Source organism: Notamacropus eugenii, chromosome 1 (genome assembly GCF_028372415.1).
Source record: "Notamacropus eugenii isolate mMacEug1 chromosome 1, mMacEug1.pri_v2, whole genome shotgun sequence".
Lineage (NCBI taxonomy): Eukaryota > Metazoa > Chordata > Mammalia > Diprotodontia > Macropodidae > Notamacropus > Notamacropus eugenii.
Window position 1 is genome coordinate 96,156,569 of NC_092872.1, and position 22,106 is coordinate 96,178,674.

At 39.7% G+C, this 22,106-nt stretch overlaps 1 protein-coding gene across 3 annotated transcripts in view; it reads right to left on the bottom strand.

Annotated features, from left to right (window-relative positions):
- MYH11 (myosin heavy chain 11) overlaps positions 1-22,106 on the bottom strand; it is a 115,847-nt gene that overhangs the window by 43,942 nt on the left and 49,799 nt on the right. For 2 of the 3 annotated variants that reach the window (XM_072610354.1, XM_072610376.1), the window contains exons 5-12: positions 15,603-15,705; positions 13,988-14,008; positions 11,710-11,802; positions 10,268-10,331; positions 6,173-6,271; positions 5,095-5,238; positions 1,993-2,088; positions 247-365 (exon numbers count right to left, since the gene is read on the bottom strand). In XM_072610354.1, coding sequence (XP_072466455.1) covers positions 247-365; positions 1,993-2,088; positions 5,095-5,238; positions 6,173-6,271; positions 10,268-10,331; positions 11,710-11,802; positions 13,988-14,008; positions 15,603-15,705 — 739 coding nt within the window. The remainder of the gene's footprint in view (positions 1-246; positions 366-1,992; positions 2,089-5,094; positions 5,239-6,172; positions 6,272-10,267; positions 10,332-11,709; positions 11,803-13,987; positions 14,009-15,602; positions 15,706-22,106) is intronic. The other variant, XM_072610365.1, reaches the window with a different exon arrangement.

A 22,106-nucleotide genomic window follows, 5' to 3' on the forward strand; every position in this document is an offset into this window, starting at 1 on the left:
GACAGAAATGATTAACTGCTTATTTAATGGGGATATTCAATATACTGATAAGGTGACTGAAAGATAGGGTAACAGGGTAATTAAATGCTATTAAACATGCAGTCTTTTTCACTCTGAAGATCTTTAAAGACAGGAAATAGGATGAATGATTCAGGGAGTAGCTGCTTGGAAAAGGTTGGACTTGACCCCAAATGGACCCTTTTGGATCCAGTATTCCACAGCAATCAACCCAGCTGATATCATTACCTGTTCTTTGGTCTGAGCCTTCTGTACCACATCCCGCCCAACTTTGATCCGGGGTGTAAGGATGGACCTGGTGAAATCTGTCACGTTTATACCCATTAGATGGCAAACTTTCTGAGCAGCTAGGAGGTGAAGAGACACCAGTGAGTTCAAAGACAGAGATTTGTAAATTAAGACAAAATAACATTTATAGGATTTATTAAAAAAAAATCTATTTTAGATGTAGCCCAGGCCTAGAAGCTGGAAGAGAGGTTTATAGTCTAGATAACTAGATTACAAAATTCCTTAAAGGTAGGGATAGTATCTGATTTATGTTTGTCTCTCTCTGTTCCCACCCCCCCAACATGCTTAAGACAGTAGGTGCTTAATAAGTGTGTGTGGAATGAATGAATGAATGAAGGATCTATGAGTGGGTGAGACAGGACTCCTGCCTCTGGTATTGTATTTCTTGAGGCCAACCCAAATAAATTCAATCTAAAATGCATTTATTAAGTGCCTACAATATGAAAGGCATTGTGTTAGATTCTGGGGGTAAGAAGATAAAATCAACACCACCAAGAATTCCTACACTCAAACCAAGCACTGTTAGGAGTAATTTATTTCACCGGGTATCATAAATATGGAATGGTGACACTGTGGATAGAGTGCTAGACCTGGAATCAGGAAGACCTGAGTTCAAATCTAGGCTCAGACACTTACTAACTCTGTGACCCTGGGAAAATCCCTTCACCTGTCTGCCTCAGTTTCTTCATCTATAAAATGAGGATAATAATTTGTCCCAGAGTTGTTATGAGGATTAAAGCAGGTATTCCTAAAGTGCTTAAAATGATATAAGTGCTATTATTATAATTATTCAGATAACTTAGAACCATAAAGGTTTCAAACTCTCCTTAAAGCAGTTTTTAAAATAGAAGGCTCTTAATGTAAATATGAAATAAGTGTTCTAATAACTGATTTATGCTATAAATATTAAAACAATATCCAGTATCTATGATGGTTTAGGCATAGTAAGTCTTAGAGACTGGCTGGAGGCAGGGAGGTGGTATGGGGGGATATCACTGAACCTGGATTCATAATGACCCAGGTTCAAATTCACCTTCAGACTTACTAGCTATGTGATCCTGAACAAATTACTTAACCTCTGCCTGCCTCAGTTTTCTCATCTTTAAAATGAGGTTAATAATAGCACCTGCCTCCCAGGGTTATATAAGAATAAAATGAGATAATATTTCTAAAGCACTTTGCAAAACTTTGAAGTACTACTAAATGCTAGCTCTTCTTACTATCTTTAGACAGAGGATTAGGGATGGTCTAAGCAAAACGGTATAGTGGAAAAAGTACTGGCCTGAGAGTCTGGAGACCTGACCCCAGTGACAATTTTGCCACTCACTAACTTTCTGAGCTTGGGCAAATCATTTGGCATCTCTATGTATTTCTAAAGTAAATGATTTCTAATATCCTATCCAACTCTAAAAGTCTATGATTTTACCTTCCAATGACTCTTCTGACCCAGGTACATTTGAATTAAATTCTTTTTAAAATATCCATTTAATTAAAAAAAAGTTAGGTATAGATTTCTTTAGGAATTACAGAGTCTGAAAATGAAGTCACCAATAATTTGACCACTTTTTCAAGTCCTTCATAGGTTCTGAGAATAAAGAACTAAGTATGAACTGCCTGGATACTATTGTACCAAAAAAAAAAAAATCTTTCACTCTAATTGCTTTGAAATAATGGGGAAAAAAATACCTGTGTTATCTGGCATAGAGGCTTGATCTGTATTTCTCTCCTTCTTAAAGACAATATTTCCAAGCTGCAGGACAGATGAAACAACCCTCAACATGGCTGTGGTGAGGGAGAGAGAAAGAGACAAGACATAAATCCCAAAACAAAGACGCAATTTATGAAAGAGAATTTTAAAAATCATCAAAAACATGGATCTTACACAATGTATTTCAAATTTCAAAAGCTTAGAGTATGATGGTACCATGTGTCAGGAAAGGGAAAATAACATAATTTCCCACTCAAAAATAACATAAAATTAAACAAAGAGAAATTTCACAAGTAAGACTGTTTTAAGGCTGTGTCTATATGTTACATATTAGGATGAAAATGAAAAACTGAATATATGATACAAACATATCCAGATATTGAGATGTTTACCATTATTTGCAAATGACTTCAGTTGGATTTTGGGCAAAAGACATATTTTCAAGGGAAAAAAAAATAACTGTAATCAGCTTGTAAAAAACATGGCCTGAGCAGTTTTCAAAACATACAGAAATGATCCAAAATCATTTAAAATCTCTAATAAAATGAAAACATGAAAATGAAAACAACTCTGAGATAATATGTCATTACCCCTCAGATTGCCAAAGATCATGAAAAACAATAAAATTGGCAAGGCTGCATGGTGAGCAGTGCCATACTGTCGTGTTGTTCACTAACCTAGAATTGGTTCAGTTTTTTTTTTTTTTTAAGATAGCATAGTTTTATATAATAAGGGCTACAAATGTGCTATATTCTTTGATCCTGATCTCTAGGACTGTACTCTAAGAATGTTATTAAGATGAGGGGAAAAGTCCTATTTGTACAAAAGTATTCATAAAACTTGGAAGCAGCCCACGTATTCAGTCACTGGGGAATAAATAACTGCACGAATTGTAGGAACTTAAGGAAATGTTATTGTGCTATAAGAAATTATAAGAGAGAGTGTAGGAATATTGAATTAGTCTTATATTTAGGGAGATCCCAGTTCTAATTCTGCCTCTGCTTCATACTGGTTGTGTGACCATAGACAAGTTACCTAATTTCTCAGTGCCTTCAGGCAACCTTCTTAAAACTACAGATTACAAATGGGATGCAGATCTTATTTGCAATGCTTGAAGGATGCTTCCATAAGAGTTCCCTCTACTGGTGAAATCACACATCTTGATCACAAAGTAACTTACAAAAATACAGAATATAAATATGGGCAAACATATTCACCTTTGTAGCCACATAATTGGAACTTTAAATATTTGTTCCATTGAATTATTTCAGTCAATTAGATGTCATTTAAGGCCACCTTAATTTGACTACTTTGATGATGATGATGAGTGAAGGATCTTCATTCTTCTTGTTCTAAGCTCTTCTCTAAATCTTCAGAAGGCTTCCAGGGATGGGGAACCTGCAGCCTGGAGGTCACATCTGGCCCTGTAGGTCCTCAAGTGTGACCCTTTGGTAGAATCCAAACTTATCGGTGAAGTTTAGATTCGGTCAAAGAGCCACACTTGAGGACCTAGAGGGTGATGTGTAGCCTCAAGCCTTGGAACTATTCCCCTTAAAACTATGGAAGCAGTGTAATTTGGACTAGTGGTCAAGAGAATTCTAATTTCCATTAGACAGAGTTCCTTGAGAGCAGGGATCATTTTTGCCTTTCTTTGTGCCCTCCACTCTTAGAACAGTACCTGGCACACAGTTGGTGCATAATAGATGTTGACCACCTGCCATCACTTAGCTATGTGGCCTTATGCAAAAAACCTTCTCTCTCTGGGTCTCACTTTTCTGTAAAAATAGAGTCTTGGACAAGATGATGTCCAAGGTACTTTCCAGTTCCAATATTCTATGAGTCTGTCTTGAATGCAGTCAAAGTCCTACTTGAGGTCAGTTGATTTATCTGGCTTGAGTTGAGCAGCTGCTCTTGTGAGCCTCAGTTTCCTCACCCATAAAATGAAATGTTTGGACTAAATGGCTGTTTATATGCCTTCTAGATCATATCTCATGACTTCTTATTTCATCTTTGTAGCCCTAGAGCTATATAGTGGTGGTACCATATACTCTCCCTCACATGCACATTGCAGGGGAAGTATATAATACAACAGAGCTAGCCCTGACTCATCTGGTCAATCAGAGTTTCATGGAGCCATAGGGAATTTTCCTCAGCTTTCATTTGGAAGTTGAGGGGTAAGGTTTTATATTTGCTGCTGTTTTATATAAGATCCATGACAGATTTTAGGTTTCATCCTTGCATCCTGACTTTTTTTTTAAATGAGAAATGAAGAGGAATAACCCTCCCCCTGTCCAAAAAACCCCCAAACTGCCTACAATCAAAAATTCAAAGGGGAAAAAACCTTTTGACCAAAACAAAACAAAATGAATCATTCTTGAAGATTCCAAGTTATAGGGGCACTAATGTTAAAATATTGGATTCATATTTAGGATATTCTCCAAAATTTCAAAGCAGCTGTGCAGTTCCTCCATTTGAGGCAGCTCAAATACAGTGGATGAAACACCAACAGAGTGTGTCACAGATTCAGTCTTGGGATGCTTCATTAATGCCTAGGGACTGAGCTCAGTCTCTCCTCCTTTGAGAAGAGTTGCCCCACAGAAAACACCAGGACATGACAGAGGAAAGTAAGGGAAATCTCTATGTTTCTAAATGGGTATTTTGGAGTGATAATAATCTTGGGCTGTATCCAAAACAGAAAAAAGTCTTAAAGAATTACATTTTTGAGAAAAATAATTTTTATTTTAATGACCTTCATAGCATATTCTGTTCTCATGGTGAGATATTATTCCCTGCCATTTATTTAAAGTTGTAACATTAACATGGCCTTACTTTTAGAGGCATGCCAGTAAAAAAGAAATTTTTAAAAGAAACATTTATCTCTACAAGAGGTATTTTCTTTTCTTTTTTTCCCCAAAGATGAGCCCATAATATCATTTTCCTTCATTTAAGCTCTAATCTCTAGAATAACAACTACAGAAAGCTCCTTTTTGTCTCAAAAGGACACTCTGATACTGGTAGTCAAGGGTGAATGTCTAACATAATACTCCTGGGTCCTGGACTTAAAGTTCTTAGATCCTTACCAAGCTGTTCCTCGTCAGTGAAACCCATAATGCTCATGGCCTCCAAGGTCTCCTGGAACATCTCATCATCCTGGGCAGCAGGAATGGGTACAAAGCCATTGGAAAGAAATGTATAGTTGTTGAAGCCTTCAAGTAATAAATCATCTGAAAGGAGATATCAATGGTCAGGAGATCAGGATAATGGCATTTTTTCTTGCAATAGGAAGTGTTCTTGATTCCATAACAGTGACAAGTCTAAAGGGATTTAAAAACCATCCCACTTCCACTTTACTCTTCTCCAAAAGAATGGAGGGGGGTGTCAAAAAAGAACACCAATGCTTTTTGTGCTGAATTTGGCAGATAACATTACTAACAGTATAGATAGAGCTACCTCCAAGCCTGGAATAATGTAAATCTTTTACATCGAGCTTACTTGGTTTTTTGTTTTTGCTAAAATATCTTTTGAAGGGCCTTTTTTTTTTAAAGAGCAAGTCACTCAAATAAAGAAACTCAAGAAATTCAAATAAACAAAGAAGGGATGAATTGGGCATATTATCCACGAAAACAGAGGCAAGAAGAGGATGAGAAAAATCAAATTTCCTAGTCGTCTCGATTCTCTTTTTCTACTTTTCTTTTCATCGGCTATTAACGAGAATCAGAATTGCTTAGGAGGAACTTCCCCTCCTCCTTTGCTCCTGCCCCACCTTCAGTAGGGGGTGCAGATATCCAGTGATAAGGCCAAGAGGCTAATGACAAAGAGAGAGCGGTAAATGGACCGTATAATTCACAAACTGGATTATTAGTTCTCAAATTACTGAGTGTTAACTTTAATTGGTCTTGTGATACATGAGAAGGGAAGCCAGCAGTCATGAGCTGGAGGTATAGTCTCTTTTTTTCAGACCACTTGGGCACTCCTTAGTATTCTGAGGGTCAGGCAGAAATTTACTAGACCTGAAGAGGAAAGATGTGTCCCTTAGAACCACATCACTCCTTTTCCTATTGGGACCCAGGCTATTATTCCTAAAAACTGAAGACATCACAACCAGGGAAAGAGCTGAAGCCACTCAATTTCTTGTCTAATCCTTGTCTAGACACTTACTTCTCATTTGTTCCTTAGCCCCAGCAATCAAGTAATAAAAGATGTGAAATGTCCTCTCATCTCTTGCTTGGCGAATGGCACGTGATTTTTCCAGCAGGTCTGGTGGGACGAGTTAAGGATTCTCGTTGTCCAAAGGGCATCCTCCCTTGAAGCAGCCCAATTAATCATCCCCAAAGTTCCTTACCAACAAAGGATGCTTTTGGGGAAGTATCCAAAAACCTAAAAGTGGCTAGAAGCTCTCATGCTTTGAACAACACTCCTTCATACTGGAAATGAGGCAGACAGCAAGGCTGAACCTTTTATTCCAGTCCATCCCATTCCTTTCCATCCAGAAACTCATCAAAGAATTGAGATGCCATTTCCTTCTTTTCCAAGTTAAGGCCTTGGCATGTAGTGAGCACCATGTGTTGTCTCCCCCATGAGAATGTGACTTCTTGAGAGCAGGGACGGTCTTGCTTTTCTATTTCTACCCCTTGCATAGCAAGCATTGAATGCATGCTTTTTCACTAATTGATTCAGTGACTGATTGATTAAACATAGCAATAGCAGATCATTCTAATTCCAAACCATGAGCCTCCCCAGCTCCGATGGTGACCAGTGAGGGTAAACACTACCTTAGGGTGTCTGTGACAGGCCTAAAGTACAGATGGGGAAACATAGGAGGGAATCAAAGGGATGGAAAGCCATTGGTATTTTAGCTGTTTTTCAGTAATATCCAACTCTGTGACCCCCTTTGGGGTTTTCTTGGCAAAGATACTGGAGTGGTTTGCCATTTCCTTCTCCAGCTCATTTTACAGATGAGGAAACTGAGGCAAACAGGGTTAAGTGACTTGCCCAGGGTCACACAGCTAGTAAGTGTCTGAAGTCACATTTAAACTCAGATCTTCCTGACTCCAGGCCCGGCACTCTATCCACTGCACCACCTAGCTTCTCTGTAGGAAGCAATAGAAGGGGGGAAAGGACAGAGGGGGAAGAGGAAAACAAAGAAAGAGGTCTGTCTATAGGATAGAGAATAGTAAAGTGCTGCTACCAACCGCATTTAATGACATCCGTACGGATACTGTCATAAGGATGGATAGCTGAGACTAGATAAGTGAGCACTTTAAGTTCTTAGGAAAAGACTAGTAGAGCAAGGGCCATTAATATGAGACCCATGAAGTTGAGTTGTTTTATTTTTCTAATTGTATTTCAAATATTTGGGTTTTTTTGTAATCCTATGTACTTTATGCATTTAAAAACTTTATTCTAAGCATGTTTTAAATGAATAATAAATTAAATTTAAATGATAAAATATTAATTATTAATCACATGAATAAAGTTTAAATGAATAATAAATTAATAAAATAGTGAATAGATTTAATCCTAAGAATAACATTTTAAGCGAACAATAAATTCTAACCTTCAGACTGCCAAAGGAATCCACGGCACAAAAAAAAAGCTTTAGAATCCCTATGCTAGAGAACTCCTAGTCATTAGCATTAAAGGAATTCTCACCAGTCTTCCCTTTGAATAAAAATCTAATTCACTGATAACTTTGGGCCTATTACTGAAAGAAAGGAGGTAGGGTATATAGGACAGGGTTCAGTCAGTTGGAATGTCATAAGCAAGGCTAGACCATCTCAGAGGTAAGTTTAACTTTAGATACTAGAGTAGTTTGCCATTTCCTTCTCCAGTTCATTTTACAGATGTGCAAACCGAGGCAAATAGGGTTAAGTGACTTGCCCAGAGTCACCCACCTAGTAAGTATCTGAGGCTGTATTTGAACTCTATCCACTGCACCACCTAGTAGCCTGATTAATATTTCGGCTCCTGATTGCGGTCTATACGCTCTGCCTCAAGTATCCTTCTTCAGACTAGTTTTTGAAGTGGGGCAGGGTAGGGAGGAGGGAGTTTTATTAAAGGAAAATAACAGCCAAAATTTATGTGTTCAGCTGTCTGAAAATAAATTGACCATCTGTAGTATTGGCTGCTCCACAGACAGACTTGAGATCTATTCGGAGATGAGCTTTGAATCCACAGTGGGTGGGCCAGGGGACTTGATGATGAGAATCTTAACTAACAAAATGCACCTGTTTGGGTTTTTTTTTTAAAGAATGACTCAAATAAACAGCAGGATGTTACACTATTGAATAGTCCTTGCAAGTGAAATGGACAAGAAACACATCCCAGAAAGTAAAACAATTTTGCAAAGGAAAAAGCCTTATGCTTCAAGGCTTTAATCTATACTCCTTCTATCAAGCAGTTCAGCTGTTACTGAAGGAACAAAGTTAGTGGGCAACTAGATGTATCAGGAATGAGAGTTTAGAGGAAGGGAAAAGGGGAAAGGGAGAGAACGAATGTTTCTTAAGTACCTAGTACATGCCAGATACTGCACTAAGTACTTTACAGACATTGCCCCATTTGATTAGGGGTTTGCAGAGCTATAACTAGCAATTCTGACTCCTGGAGCAAGCTGCAGGGCAGATGCCTTCAAAACAACGTTTTAGTAAAAAATAATAGCCAGGAATTACAAAGTACTTTAAGTGCTTTGTACTTACACATAAAATACTTATACATAAAGTGCTTTAGGTATATTATTCTATTTGAGCCTTGTAATAAACCTGGGAAGAAGGTACTCTTGATGTTTCAGTCATGTCTGACTCTTCATGACCCCATTTGGGGTTTTCTTGGCAAAGGTACTGAAGTGGTTTGCCATTTCTTTCTCCAAATCATTATACAGATGAGGAACTGAGGCCAACAGGATTAAGTGACTTGCTCAGGGTCACATAGCTAGCAAATATCTGAAGTCAAATTTGAACACAGATCTTCGTGACGCCAGGCCTGGCACTCTACCCACTGCAGTACCTCGCTCCCCATTAGGTACTGTTATTATCCCCCTTTTATGGATGAAGAAACTGGGACTGGGAGAGGTTAAGTCACTTGCCTAAAGTCACATGGCTCAATTAGGGTGTGGCTATGGGGGGGGTGGAGTACACCATGTTTAAGCTTCCTATTTTAACTAATGAATCTTTCTAACCAAGGACTAGGTTTAGACAGTTCTAACTTCTATCAGCTGACTGTTGTACACTTTCTTTCAAAACCCCAGTTACTCTGGCCTAGTTACAACACTGGCGCAGAGGAGAAGTAGTGGGGAAGGGAGAGGCAGCTACCACTCAAGGAAAGCAAGCAGATTCTGTTGGACAGTGGTATGAAGGACCAAGGAAAATTCAGTGGATACAGCTGGACAGAGAAGCATGATGAGCATTCCATACCCCAGTCTCTCTCCTTTACTGGTATGGATTTTGCCTGAATTATATGAGTAGTTATCTCATTAACTTGGACTATGGACACAGGCATATAGTTCCTGAGTCCTTAGATTTATGTTCAAGAAAATACCATCTACTGTGTGCTGTTCTCCCTCATATAAATGTTAAATTAATTTCATATTTTTAGGAGAATAAGAGATAAAAAAATCATGGACTAAGAATATTAGAAGGGAATTAGATACTATCTCATCATAGCCTCATAGCTTAGAGGTCACCTAATCCACTTCCCTCATTTTAGAGATGAGGAAATGGAGGCCCAGACTGGGTATCTAATGTCACATAGGTAATGAGCAATAGACTCAAGATTTGGGTCCAGGTCCTCTAGCAGACACTCCAGCCCTCTTGTTACTTTACCATAAATGCCACCTTAGATCCAGTATCCTTATGTAACAAATGAGAACACTGAGGCTCTAAAACGAGAAGAGATGAGAGGCTTTTGCTAAAAATCTTTATGATGCCCATATTCTTCCAGGTAAGTATTCTCTGGGCAGCAATGGCATGCCAAGTTGAGATTTCTGTAAGTGAAGTCATTGAATGTTGCCTAAGATGCTCCTTAATTCAATAAGGACCCTGTTGGCATACTCAAGTATTCCCACTGCAGTCAAACCTCTGACTGCAGAGACTTTAGAGAAAAGAAAGGGGCAACCAGATGGCCAGAGGCTCTTCTCATCTGCTCATACCATCCGCAATAATTCTTGCCGTTCTTAGATGTCCAATATGACTGCTGACGTTACTCCCTTCCCCCCTCTCTAGTAGAATGCCATGTTTTCCAGTCTACTGTAAAGGATACATGTTTCAATATTGGCTCCCACGATGTAGCCCGTTACATCAAAGTTGATACGGATGAATTTGCCCTATCAATGAGGAGATAACATTTTTGTATGACTACTAATTAATCTGCTTCAACGTTATGCTTTAAGAATGGGAGGAACAAGTAAGAAAATACATTTTCAATTGCTTATTTAACAGAACTGAATCCCTCTGTCTCCCGCCCCCCCTCCCCCAAGATTGAGAACATCTCTATTGTACTCCTTAGTTGAAACAAAGTGACATCTATGGACAATATCAGGTCAGCCAGTGACCAGGCCAGATCTGGACCACCTGCCATCAGTCTCCTCTTTTAAAAAGCACGTTAAGCTAAAATGCAGCGGCAAGTAGGCTCCTATTTGCTCTGTAGTCACTTTGTATGATCAAAGATCCAGAGTTGGAAGGAATTTCAAAGGTCAACTAGTCTAACTCCCTCATTTTACAGAAGAGGAATCTGAGGCCCCAGGAAGTTAAGTGACTTGCCCAAAGTCACAAATGTAGTAAGTGGCAGAGTCAAAAATCAATCTCAGGTTTCGTGCCTTCAAGTTCAGAACCCTTTCCATTGTACCACAAGGCTATATTTTATGTAGTTTTCTCCAATGGCACCTGCATGTGAGGATCTGAGGGAAAAAGTTTGGCCCCATATTTCTGATTCCCAGATGTAGGATATTTCATACCACATCAGAGGGATTGCTCTAACTCACACCCTCTAAGACTGAGTCTATGAAAAGTGAATATATAAAAGGGCCCAGCCCTGGAGAAGGAGAGGGAAATGATACTTAGAAAAATGAAAATAACTTGTGGCCCTTGGGGAAAAATGTTTGTAGAGAATCTTTCTTGAGTCATTTAAAGGTATTCTACTTGACTGACTGATCAATAAGAAGGAATGAACTTTGAATAAATGAAGCAGTGATCACCACAACATTTTCCCCAAGAACCATGGAGAGATACAAGAGAATTAGAATGGGGGTGTAGGGAGGGCGTGGAGTCACAGAAGCATGAATGGATACCATCCATTCTTCCTCAATGGAGGCTGTGTATAATTGCCATTCAATTTGCATATGCAGGAGGAGATAGATGAACAGTTTACTCCAAGGCCATTTCAAGTTCAGCATCTTTTTTTATTTTCCCACCTAAGCCACACTCTTCTCTCCATCTCCTCATCCATCTACTGTCCCAATCCAAGTTCTTTCACACCAGAAGTGCTCAACAGAGAATGGCAACGGGGTATGGGGGGGAGGGGAGGGAGAAGTGAGGCATTCTTAGAGAGTTCTAGATTGGAGACCAGTGGATTAAGTAGAGACCAGGCAAAGTTCTAGGGTTGCATTGTCATCTTGATTCACTCTGACTTGCCCTCATTCAAGCTGGGAGATACCATCCTCACACTTGCCCTCCACAGGAATCCTGGGTATTTTTGCTACTTACGAATCTTGAGGAGTTGTCATTCTTGACGGTTTTGGCATTGCCAAAAGCTTCCAGAATAGGATTCGCTTGTAGAAGTTGTTTTTCCAGCTCACCCTAAAATTCATTCACATTTAGTTATCAAAGAAGTCCGTACAAACCCCAATGCCCTGATGATATTAACAAACTCCATTCACCCAGTGGATTACTACTGTTACTACCCTTTAGGTTGTTCCTAGGGATATTTTGCATGTCCTTAGTAATTTGAAAGTTGCGGGAAAGAAAGAGTATGGCTGTTGTTGGCTGTATAAAGAAGTTTACCCTTTAATACTGTTTGTTTCAAAGATCAAAGCGTTATCTATCCCTGGAACATCGCTGCTATTCCAAGCTAAACCACAAAGTAATGTTCTCTTGGCTAAAAATATATATTTATTTTTTGCAATGCAACCAAAACAGGCAGAGATTTCTTCTTCAGGTTTGCTTTCTGTTTTATTTTTTAAGGAAAATGAGGATATCATTAGAAAAACCTGCCAGGAGTCGCTTTAATGTAGCAGCAGCAGAAAGCTACAAAGCGTACTGCAATCAGCTCCATTAATCAGGTTAAAATGCGGCTGAGAACAGGAACAGCCACTTTCTCTCTCTGTTGGACCATGAGCTCCCATGCACAAAAATGGAGCCATGTTGTTAATGATGACGGGGAATGAGAGCTAATTAGACAGGTCATGCCAGAAAAGCAAATATGCACTTTGTGGTCCTTCAGCCTGATTCCAGCGTCAGAGGCGAAGATCAGGTTTGCCTGCCAAAGAGACGTGCTTATGCATTCTTCCAGTTGGCTGGAAAGTATTCATTTCTTAAAGCCTTGTACTATTTCTGCCTCCTTATTAGTACATGCTTAGTCTCCCCTCCCTTGTTGAAACAATCCTTTCACTTCGGGGCATCTTGGCTCAGGTCTCTGGGATTTCAGTCAGATACTCTCTGAGCTCAAAAGGATTTTCAGACAAAGGTAAACGACAGAATCTTCTCCTTGCTCTCATATTTACTCTGGGAAAATGAGATAGGAAGCTGACATTTATTTATATGTATGTTTATAAATACACTACCACCCCCAATATTCCCAGGATGTCCCTACAAAAATAAAAATAATTTTAAATAAATAGAAAACATTTCCATAGAAATTGTGAATAACTGCTGGAATTTCCCTTTACCAGATATATGGAAAGTTAAAGTTGAGGGGTTGTGATTTTTCTACCTACTTCTCCAACTGAGGAAAGACAAGAAACATCTTTTTTTAGCTCCCGGTTAAGGAGCAGCTTGTACAATCCTAACTAACTTGCTATTAAGCAACCTACTTAGAGCAGAGACCTAGTGCTAACCTTCCCAGGCAAGCTTTTTAAAAAAGTAACCTCCCCTGTCATAGAGTCATAGATTTATATTTGGAAAGGATCTCAGCACTTATCTAATTCAACCCCCTCATTTTGTCTGGGATGAGTTAAGAGTAGTCATACATAGAGCCAAGAAGATGGAAAAGACGACCTCTAATGGTCTCATAATCCTAGAATTCTGACTTCTAGCCCCTTGATTCTTAATTATAATTCTGGCAAGACCTGGTTTTGTTGGATAGCTAGTGGCTTCAGCGATCAGTCTTATTATTCTGCCACTAGAGCTTGTGTTTTGCAAATCAGAACGGCTGTTCTTGAAGCTTTATGTCTTGAGGCTGAGCAGAGGTAGTCAGCGGAACAACATGCCGAGACAGACAGACAGACAGACAGACATCACAAAGAGCACTGCAAACACATGCACTGGAACACTGATTTACAAGCACGATCCCACTGGGGGAGACAACAAAGCATGCCAAGGCTGTATTTCTTGTCAATCAAATCTCAATGGTGGAGGGTATATTTCACAACAGTCCTAAAAAGCTCAACCTGACAAGAAAGAAATCTTTTGATTGTGTCAAACAGAAGTTTTGGTGGTCAAATTTCAGGCTGATTGGCTCTTTCAGGATCGTAGGGAAATTCATTTGGATAAGGAAAATCCATCACAGGCAGGTAAGAATGAGAATTCCAAAGAAACCCCTGCCAATGTCAGACAACAAATTCTCTCAGTGGTGTCTGACACAGGCAGGGTTGTCGTGCGAAGATACTAACGAGTGATATTGTCGCTTCACGTTGTGAGACACAAGAACCTAACACGTTCTACCACCAACTACGGGCACTCTGTTGGTGCAACAACAACATGCAGATCTATCCTCTGTGCCTTCCCAAGCACACCGAAGAAAACACACTCTAATTCATTTACTCACGTAAGCAAAAGATGGGCCTTGCTGTAGTTGGATAATGTGGCATAAAACAAATGTCAATGTTATTTCAGTCCCACAAACATGGAGTCTTCGTGGGTATTTACATGTCTCTTTATTTCTAAACCCTCCCCCCCCCCCACACACGCACACGCACACACACACGCACGCACACACACAATCCAACAATATCATATTCCTAGGAAAAATGGAGAGACACATTCCTTACTCATTCCTTCTATTTCCTTACCTACCAATCTCTCTCTCTTCTTTTTTTAAACTACTGAGAACATAGTCACATCTTTCAATTCAGAAAAAAATTGGTTAAAATGTTCTCTAGGCCTTAGGACTGAGCAGTCATAGGCTCGTAGGACATCTAATCTCCCCCCACCCCCTCCATTTTACAGAAGAGTTTAAAATTACTTTCCCAGAGTCATACAGCTAGTAAGTATAAACAATGGGATTTGAACCCAGGTCTTCCTGCCTCTAAATCCAGTATATTACCCACTAAATTGGCAAGACTGGGAGGAGATAGTTGAATCTTCTTGAGATTCCCACAATGATAAATCATAGTATAAGACACTTTCTGGCCCTCCCCATGAATGTTATAGTTTAAGGTTGAAATACAGGGAAATATTTTTTCTTGTTTGGGTTTTAGGATTGAATAGGAACCCAGAGTCACAGGAACAGGCCACAGCAAAAAACGTTAGCTATCTCTAGATGTCTCTGGATTTCTGTTCTTTGCCAGGTTTCTGATCTATGACGTAAAGGCAAGTTAAACTTTTAGATGGTTATAGAATTAACTCATGATAACCTATAATAAATAATAGATAAAGGTGAGCAGGGACCAATGAACTCTGCAGACAGTCCCCAAAACTCATCTCAGCCTCCTCCATTCACCAGAGATGTGGGTACTGTCCGATGGATAAAATAGTATAATTTCAAATTAGTATTTCATTTCTACTCTGGTACCAGACTAACATGAGACTGACTTCAGGGAAGGAAAAATAATAGACTCCCGAAGGATTCAGAAAGCGCCTTAGGTAATCCACTAACTAAATGGATCAGAAGTCTCAGAATCACCAGGAGATGACTGCAGAATCATTCCCCCATGCAGGCCTGTTTGAGTTTCTCCTTTCTTTCTCAGAGAAGAAAAGACAGGGATGCATGTGGAAATGAGCGAAATCCAACATTACAACGGAGAGCTCTTATTAAAAAGTTGTGTTTCCACCAAATCTTCACTTACGAGAAAACAAATTATTTTACTTTTCTCCAGGCTGACTGACGTCCAGAGAGCAGAAGTGCCTTCAGGGTCTGCATCCCGGCAGAGCTGAGCTCATGCAAGGCCCCACTATAAATAGGCATTATACATGTGGCAACTAGGAAGGCTTTGCTCTCAGCAAAACACATTCCTGTTTTAAGCCTAAGGCCCTTCAAATAAGACTTTCCTCCCCATCCCCTTTTTCCATAGACCCCAAAGCCCTGACATAACTGTTATAGATTATCTCTGAATATAATTTCTTGCTCAAAGAGTCAGAAATTAAGCCTTTCAGTTAACTTTTTTTCCTACCCCTCGTCAATCTGTTGTTCAAACCCCCAAAGAGAAGAAGGGGCCACTTACAGTGATGCTCGTGTCCTTTTTGCCCTTATGGGAGGAAGCCACCACAGCTAGATACTGGATGACCTTTTTGGTGTTTTCTGTTTTCCCAGCTCCAGATTCACCTCTGAAAGACATGGAGACAGTAGACCATGATGCTCTTTGCCCACGCAGAGGAGAGCGGAGAAATCAGGTAAAAAAATAGGATCCGCTTATTGGAAGACACCTATAGCAGGAGTTTGGATTAGAATCGAATCAACCAAAGAGCATTTCTAAAGTCCCCACTATGTGCCCAGTGCTGCTCAGGGGCCCCCACGGCATCCACGTTCTACCGGCAGAAGCAACGCATATTTAGGTATAACAAAAAATATATGAAGTAAATATAAGGCAACTGTTACGGGGAAGAAGAAGAAGGGAGAAGCAACAGTTGATACAACAGGCTAATTGAAACCCAAAATATTTAGAAGTAACAATATTAACACCAGCAGTATTATTAGACTTAATAATATTAACCATGAGCTTCCAATTTAAGTAGAAAACAGTCCCAAGAGAGGGTCTGGGGTCTCGCAGTGAACAGAGCCCCAGACTTGGAGTCAGGAGGACCTCAGTTCAAATAGAGCCTCAGACACTTGACACTTACTAGCTGTGCGACCTTGGGCAAGTCACTTAGCCCCAACTGCCTCGAGTTTTCCCCCCTCCAAAAAGGGGGGGTGGGGTGGCAGAATAGGATGGGACAAGTCCTGCACAGAGAAGGCAAATGTTCTGTATGTTTTCTCATATGAAGCAGAATGGTATTAGGAAATTTGGAATCAAAGAAGCCAGGTTCTAATCTTGGCTCTTAGCCCTTTCTTGCTATGCCTTTCCTCCTCTGTAAAATGGGGAGATTGGACCAGGTGACCCCCAAGGTCTACAAACTTATAGACTTACAGACTACAAGCTCTAGTCTATTCTAGGTCTGCAGGCAGAGTCCCCTGAGGTTTAGCAAAACCTAGTCTTGGTAATGAGGTAGCTTAGACAAGGAGTGACCTCATGGATAGAAGGAAGGTAACCATCCGGTGGCCACCAAGCCTTTAGTGAGATAGAGGGGAGGGGAAAAGGGAAAGGGAATATAGCCTAAACTTTTTTTTCCCCCTCTGTTGTTTCCCTGGTCCACTTCTCCAGCTCCCTTCCTTTTCTCTTCTTTAAGAGATAGTTAAACAGTTTTGAAAGAAGTCTGTTTGCCCTCAGGGTCAGGTTCAAGGCTTCTCAGGAACTGAACCGATGCCACCAGAGCTATTACAGTTCCTGATCTTTTTCCTAATTAGGAAATGAAGAAATTAAGTTCCTCTACTTACTCCCCATTAAGAATTAGTCGTGTTAAACCCCAAAAGACAACACGCATGTGCACTGTCTTTCTGTACAAAATCCTGTTGACCTCCCATACCCAGAGGATAGCTTATAGGAAAACGCAATTTCCTTTAGGTTTTTAATAGGAAAAGTGAGCATCAGATTCCTGATAACAATTTTAAAAAATATTTTGTATGTTTTAATACTGACATTATATATATATGTACATATATATATACATATATTTCCCTTGTAAGCAAGCTTGTTGCGTAAGTGAAAGACCAAGGTTTATATTCTCATTTTTTGTAAAAGGAAGAAAAAACTATGGCAAAAGAAAGGAAATCATCTTCTCCACAATTAGACATGCTGAATTAGCATGTGTTAGCATGGATCTTAGAGATCATCTGGTAGAACCCTCTCATATTATTTTTTTGTTGAGTCATTTCAGTCATGTCCAACTCTTTGTGACCCCATTTGTGGTTTTCTTGGCAAAGGTACTGGAGTAGTTTGCCATTTTCTTCTCCAGATCATTTTACAGATGAGGAAACTGAGGCAAACAGGCTTAAGTGACTTGCCCAGGGTCACACAACTAGTAAGGGTCTGAGGTCAAATTTGTACTCCAGTCTTTCTGACTCATAGTCTGGCTCTCTAATCACTGTGCCATCTAGCTGCCAGTTATTTTTTTACCTTAAAAAAAAAAATCTAGATTTAATAAACCCCAAGTAGAATGTAGAACTGAATATACAAAGTAGAACTGAAAAAAAGAGGAAAACATGAAACTCTGAATTTTTATTATTAAATGCTTGCTTTTCCTTTTTAAAGTATAAAATAAATTTAGCATTAAACTTTCATACTTGTCCTACTTGTTTTTGCTTCCTTCTGTCCTTCCTTTTGTTCTCTTTTGTGCTTTTTTAATGCCCCAATGACTCCCTTTCTTTCTTTTCTTTTGTGGGGGGAGAACCCTATTGCCAGCCCCCCTCATCCTCTTAACTTTCTCCCCTCATCGTTAGAAAAAAGAAAAACAGAACCCTTGTAACAAATTCCTACACTGGCCATGTCCAAAAATGTTTGTCTCATTCTGTACATCACCCCTCCATTAGGAAGTGGAGGGCCTGCATCCCCATCAGTATCTCCTCTATAACCTTATTTTACCAGGAGGGAACTGAGAACTCTGAGTGATACCTTGACCTCTCCCAGGTCTTCAGAATCTATGTCTAGTGACACAATGAGGGAAAGTCAAATGTAGAAATGGGACGTGGCTCTACTGACCATCAGATGGATGATCTCACCTGCTCCAAGGACATTATATCCATGTCATGTCCCCTGCCCTCTAGAAGATTGCAACCACAAGGATGGGAAAGGCAGTATGGTCTAGTAGTAGATAGTGATCTGGTCTTAAGTCAGGAAGACATGGGTTCAGCTCCTGCCTTTGTGACCCTGAGCAACTTACTAAACTTTTTAGCGCTCCCAGTACCTGTCTAAGATTATACATTGTAGCACAGCTCTACGTTGGCACAACTACTATGGGAACTCCTTAACCTATGAGATCACAGGGCTGGACAATGAATAGGGTTGGCAACCTTTCAGAGGTGGGATGATATAGTCCCGCTCTCCTGGAAAGGCAAGGGAGGGGAGGAGAATGTTTGTGGGTCAGGGTGGGCATTAACCAGTGTGGGCAGCCAGGAACAGGTCTGCTTAAAAACTTCTCCCCATACTAATTTTTTTACATTCAATTGGATTAACACATTCTTCTTTCATATGCCCATTCTCTATCCCCTCAACTTTCTTCCTCCCTCCCCCACTAAAACACCCTAGAATTAAACCTGTCACACTTTAGTGTGAATTATTTTACCCTAATCTCATCATGTCTAGCAAAATTAAAAAAGGACTTTGGGATCCAGAGTTTTGATTGAGAAAGGAGAGATTATTTTTTTAATTCTAGGAAACTACGTATTCAGTATACTGAGGCACACCAGATGCACAAGCAGATGTATATACTTCTTATAAAGATATAGGCATATAGTACCTCTCATAAAGAACCTGAATATACTTAGAAATGTCACACAAAGATAGAAAGGTAGGTAGTAATAATAACAACACCAGTTATAGCTAGTATGCAGGTAAACGTTTAACAATCTACGCCATATACATGACACGGATTTAAGTTTAATCTGCATTATTAACATTTTCTCCATTACTTTCTTAAATCTAGACATCAAAACAATAAATCAGGCCTTGATTTGTAGCATGTGCTGATTTCTGAGATGCAAATGCTCACGCTGAAAATTTAATAATTGACGGTAAGCTGATTCCAATATCACACCATGAAGCTTTAAAGTTGGCAAAGCACTTAACAAATGTTATCTCATTTGGTCCTTATAATAACCATGGGAGGCAGATGCTATTATTATCCCCATTTTACAGATGAAGAAACTGAGGCAAGCAAAGCAAGTCACACACCTTAGGAAGTATCAATGGCTGGATTTAAAGTGAGATCTTCCTGACTCTCAGTCCAGTACTCTACCCACTGTGCCACCCAACTGAACCAACATGTAGCTAGTTATTCACCACCCTTCCTTTCTAGGATTAATTCAAAAATTTCTACCTTAAATGTGTTTTTTTCCCTATCTTCTCACTTTCACAATTTAAGACTCAGTCATGTTCCATGCAAGGGTCCTGTCCCCTACTTTGGGGAGAAGGTATTGAACCCAGAGTTTAGAAATCTAGTTTATCCTATGTTTGTTTGGCTAAGACAGTTTCCTGTTTTATTGATTTAAAAAAAAAAGAGTATCCCAGGCAAACTTCCAAACAAAGCAGACCAATAGGTTTTCAATCAGATCACTGTTTTTTTGGAAAAATTAAAAATCTCTCTTTCCCAACCTCTGGCCTCCAACTTGGCTTTCTAGTTCAAGAGCTAGTAATGCTAGTCTTTCTAAACTGCTTCTCCTTTCTCTCTGGGCAAGGGTAACCCTGCCCATCTTCCTTTCTTGAGTCCCTGGAAGTATTGCCATATATGGCATCCTTTCCCTTTTAATTACCCTGTCATGCTGTAGGGCCTCTGGAACTCAGCACAGATTCTTGGAATACACTGCTTAACCCTTTGTTTCCCAAAGGCATTACAAAAGTTTCCATGTGGTATTCTGGGGACATGTTTACTTTTGCTGAGAAAGTAAAATGTATTCTGAACCATGGCCTGTTTCCAGAAGTCTCTGGGGCTTAGGTTGTTTCTAACTCTCCTTCCCCACCCCTTGTTCTTCTAAGATGTCCTTCCTATTCACAGAATCATAGAATTTTAGGGTTAGAAGGGACCCTGGCAGCCATCTGGTCCAACCTATACTCCTAAAAGAATTCCTATTACAACACACCAGAGAAATGATCATCTAACCAGGGGTGGGAAACCTGTGGCCTTGAGTCCACATGTGGCCCTCTAGGTCCTTAAGTGCAGCCCTTTGACTGAATCCAATTTGACTGAATTCCAGTTTCAGTCAAAGGGCTGCACTTGAGGACCTACAGGGCCACATGTGGACTCAAGGCCGGGGTTCTGTACCCCTATAACTTCTCAAAGAATTCTAAGGATGGGAAACCCACGACCTAAGGAAATCTATTTTACTTTGGCATAGCTACAATTGTTAGGGAGTCTTTCTTTATAATCAAACCTAAATTTGCTCCTTTGTAACACCCAACCATTCCTCCTAGCTCTACACCTTGGGGACGAAAAGAATAAATCGAATCTCTCTTCTACAAGGTGGATTTTCAAGTATTTTAAGACAGTTAAAGACTTTTCCAAGATAAAAGGACCCCAATTCTTTCAGTTGATTCTTATGTGGAATGAGCCTGAGACCCTTCATAATACTGGTTTTCCTTCTCTGGACTTGCTTTAGGTGGTAACTGAAATGCATCACAACATTCCAGATATTGTCTGACTAAAGCAGATTATGAAGGGACTGTCATCTCAGCCTATGCCCCTCTTAAAGCAGCCTGAGACCGCATTAGTTTTATCACATCACCCTAAACTAGGCATAATAAGGAAGATAATTCTGCTGAAAATAAGCACATAATGTACTCACTATCAAACCAAAACCAATTAACTTTTAGATTATTCCTACTATTAGTTCAAATAATGAGAGTGTAGAGATTTAGAGCAGAAATAGACCTTGGAGCTAAGGTTCTCAACCCTGTTGTTGTTGAGTTGATTTTTGGTGGTGTCCAACTCTTCTTGATCTCATCTGAGATTTTCTTGGCAAAGATACTGGAGTCATTTGCCATGTTCTTCTCCAGCTCATTTTACAGTTGAGTAACTGAAGCAAGCAGGGTTAAGTGACTTGTCCAGGGTCACATAGCTAATAAATGTCTGAGGCTAGATTTGAACTCAGGTCTTCCTGACTCCAGGTCCAGTACTCTATCTACTGTGCCACTTACCTGCCCTGGTTCTTAACCTTGAAGTCTGCGAATGTAGGGAATTTACAAAAATATATTTTAATAATTGTATTTCACTATAATCAGATTCCTTTTTAATCTTATATATCTTATTTTATACATTTTAAAATATTATTGTGAGAAGAGGTATATAAGTTTCACCCAGACTGCCCCAAAGGGTACATGATGCACAAAAAAGTTAAAATCTCCTGCCTTAGAGTTATCTAGGTCAAACCCCTCATTTTATAGATGAGAAAACTCTCTCTCTCTCTGTCTCTCTCTCTCTCTGTCTCTCTGTCTCTGTCTCTGTCTCTGTCTCTGTCTCTCTCTCTCTCTCACACACACACACACACACACACACACACACACACACACACACACACACACACCCTTCCCTCCCCCTTCCCCAAGTTTGAAATGACTTGTCCATGGAACCATAGGCAGTAAACGTCACAGCTAGAATTTGAACTCATACCCTTTGACTCCAAATCTAGCATACTTTCTACCATACGATTCTGTCTCCCATATATTATAGTCTTAGAGCAAGGGACAGAGTATCAGTCACCCACAAAACTTTCACCACTAATTACTCCAAATGTTAGCGTCAGCACAATAATATACCTGTCCCTGATTAGTAACGTACAGGAGGTTTTAGAAAAACAATTTCAGTATCCTAAGCTGTTTTTCAGTTTCTTTCTTTCCTTTTTTAATCTGTCTTTCCCCCAACAGTGTAACTTTTTTTTCCTTAGGATTAGCCCAATTTTGAAGCTGGGAATTTTTGGGACT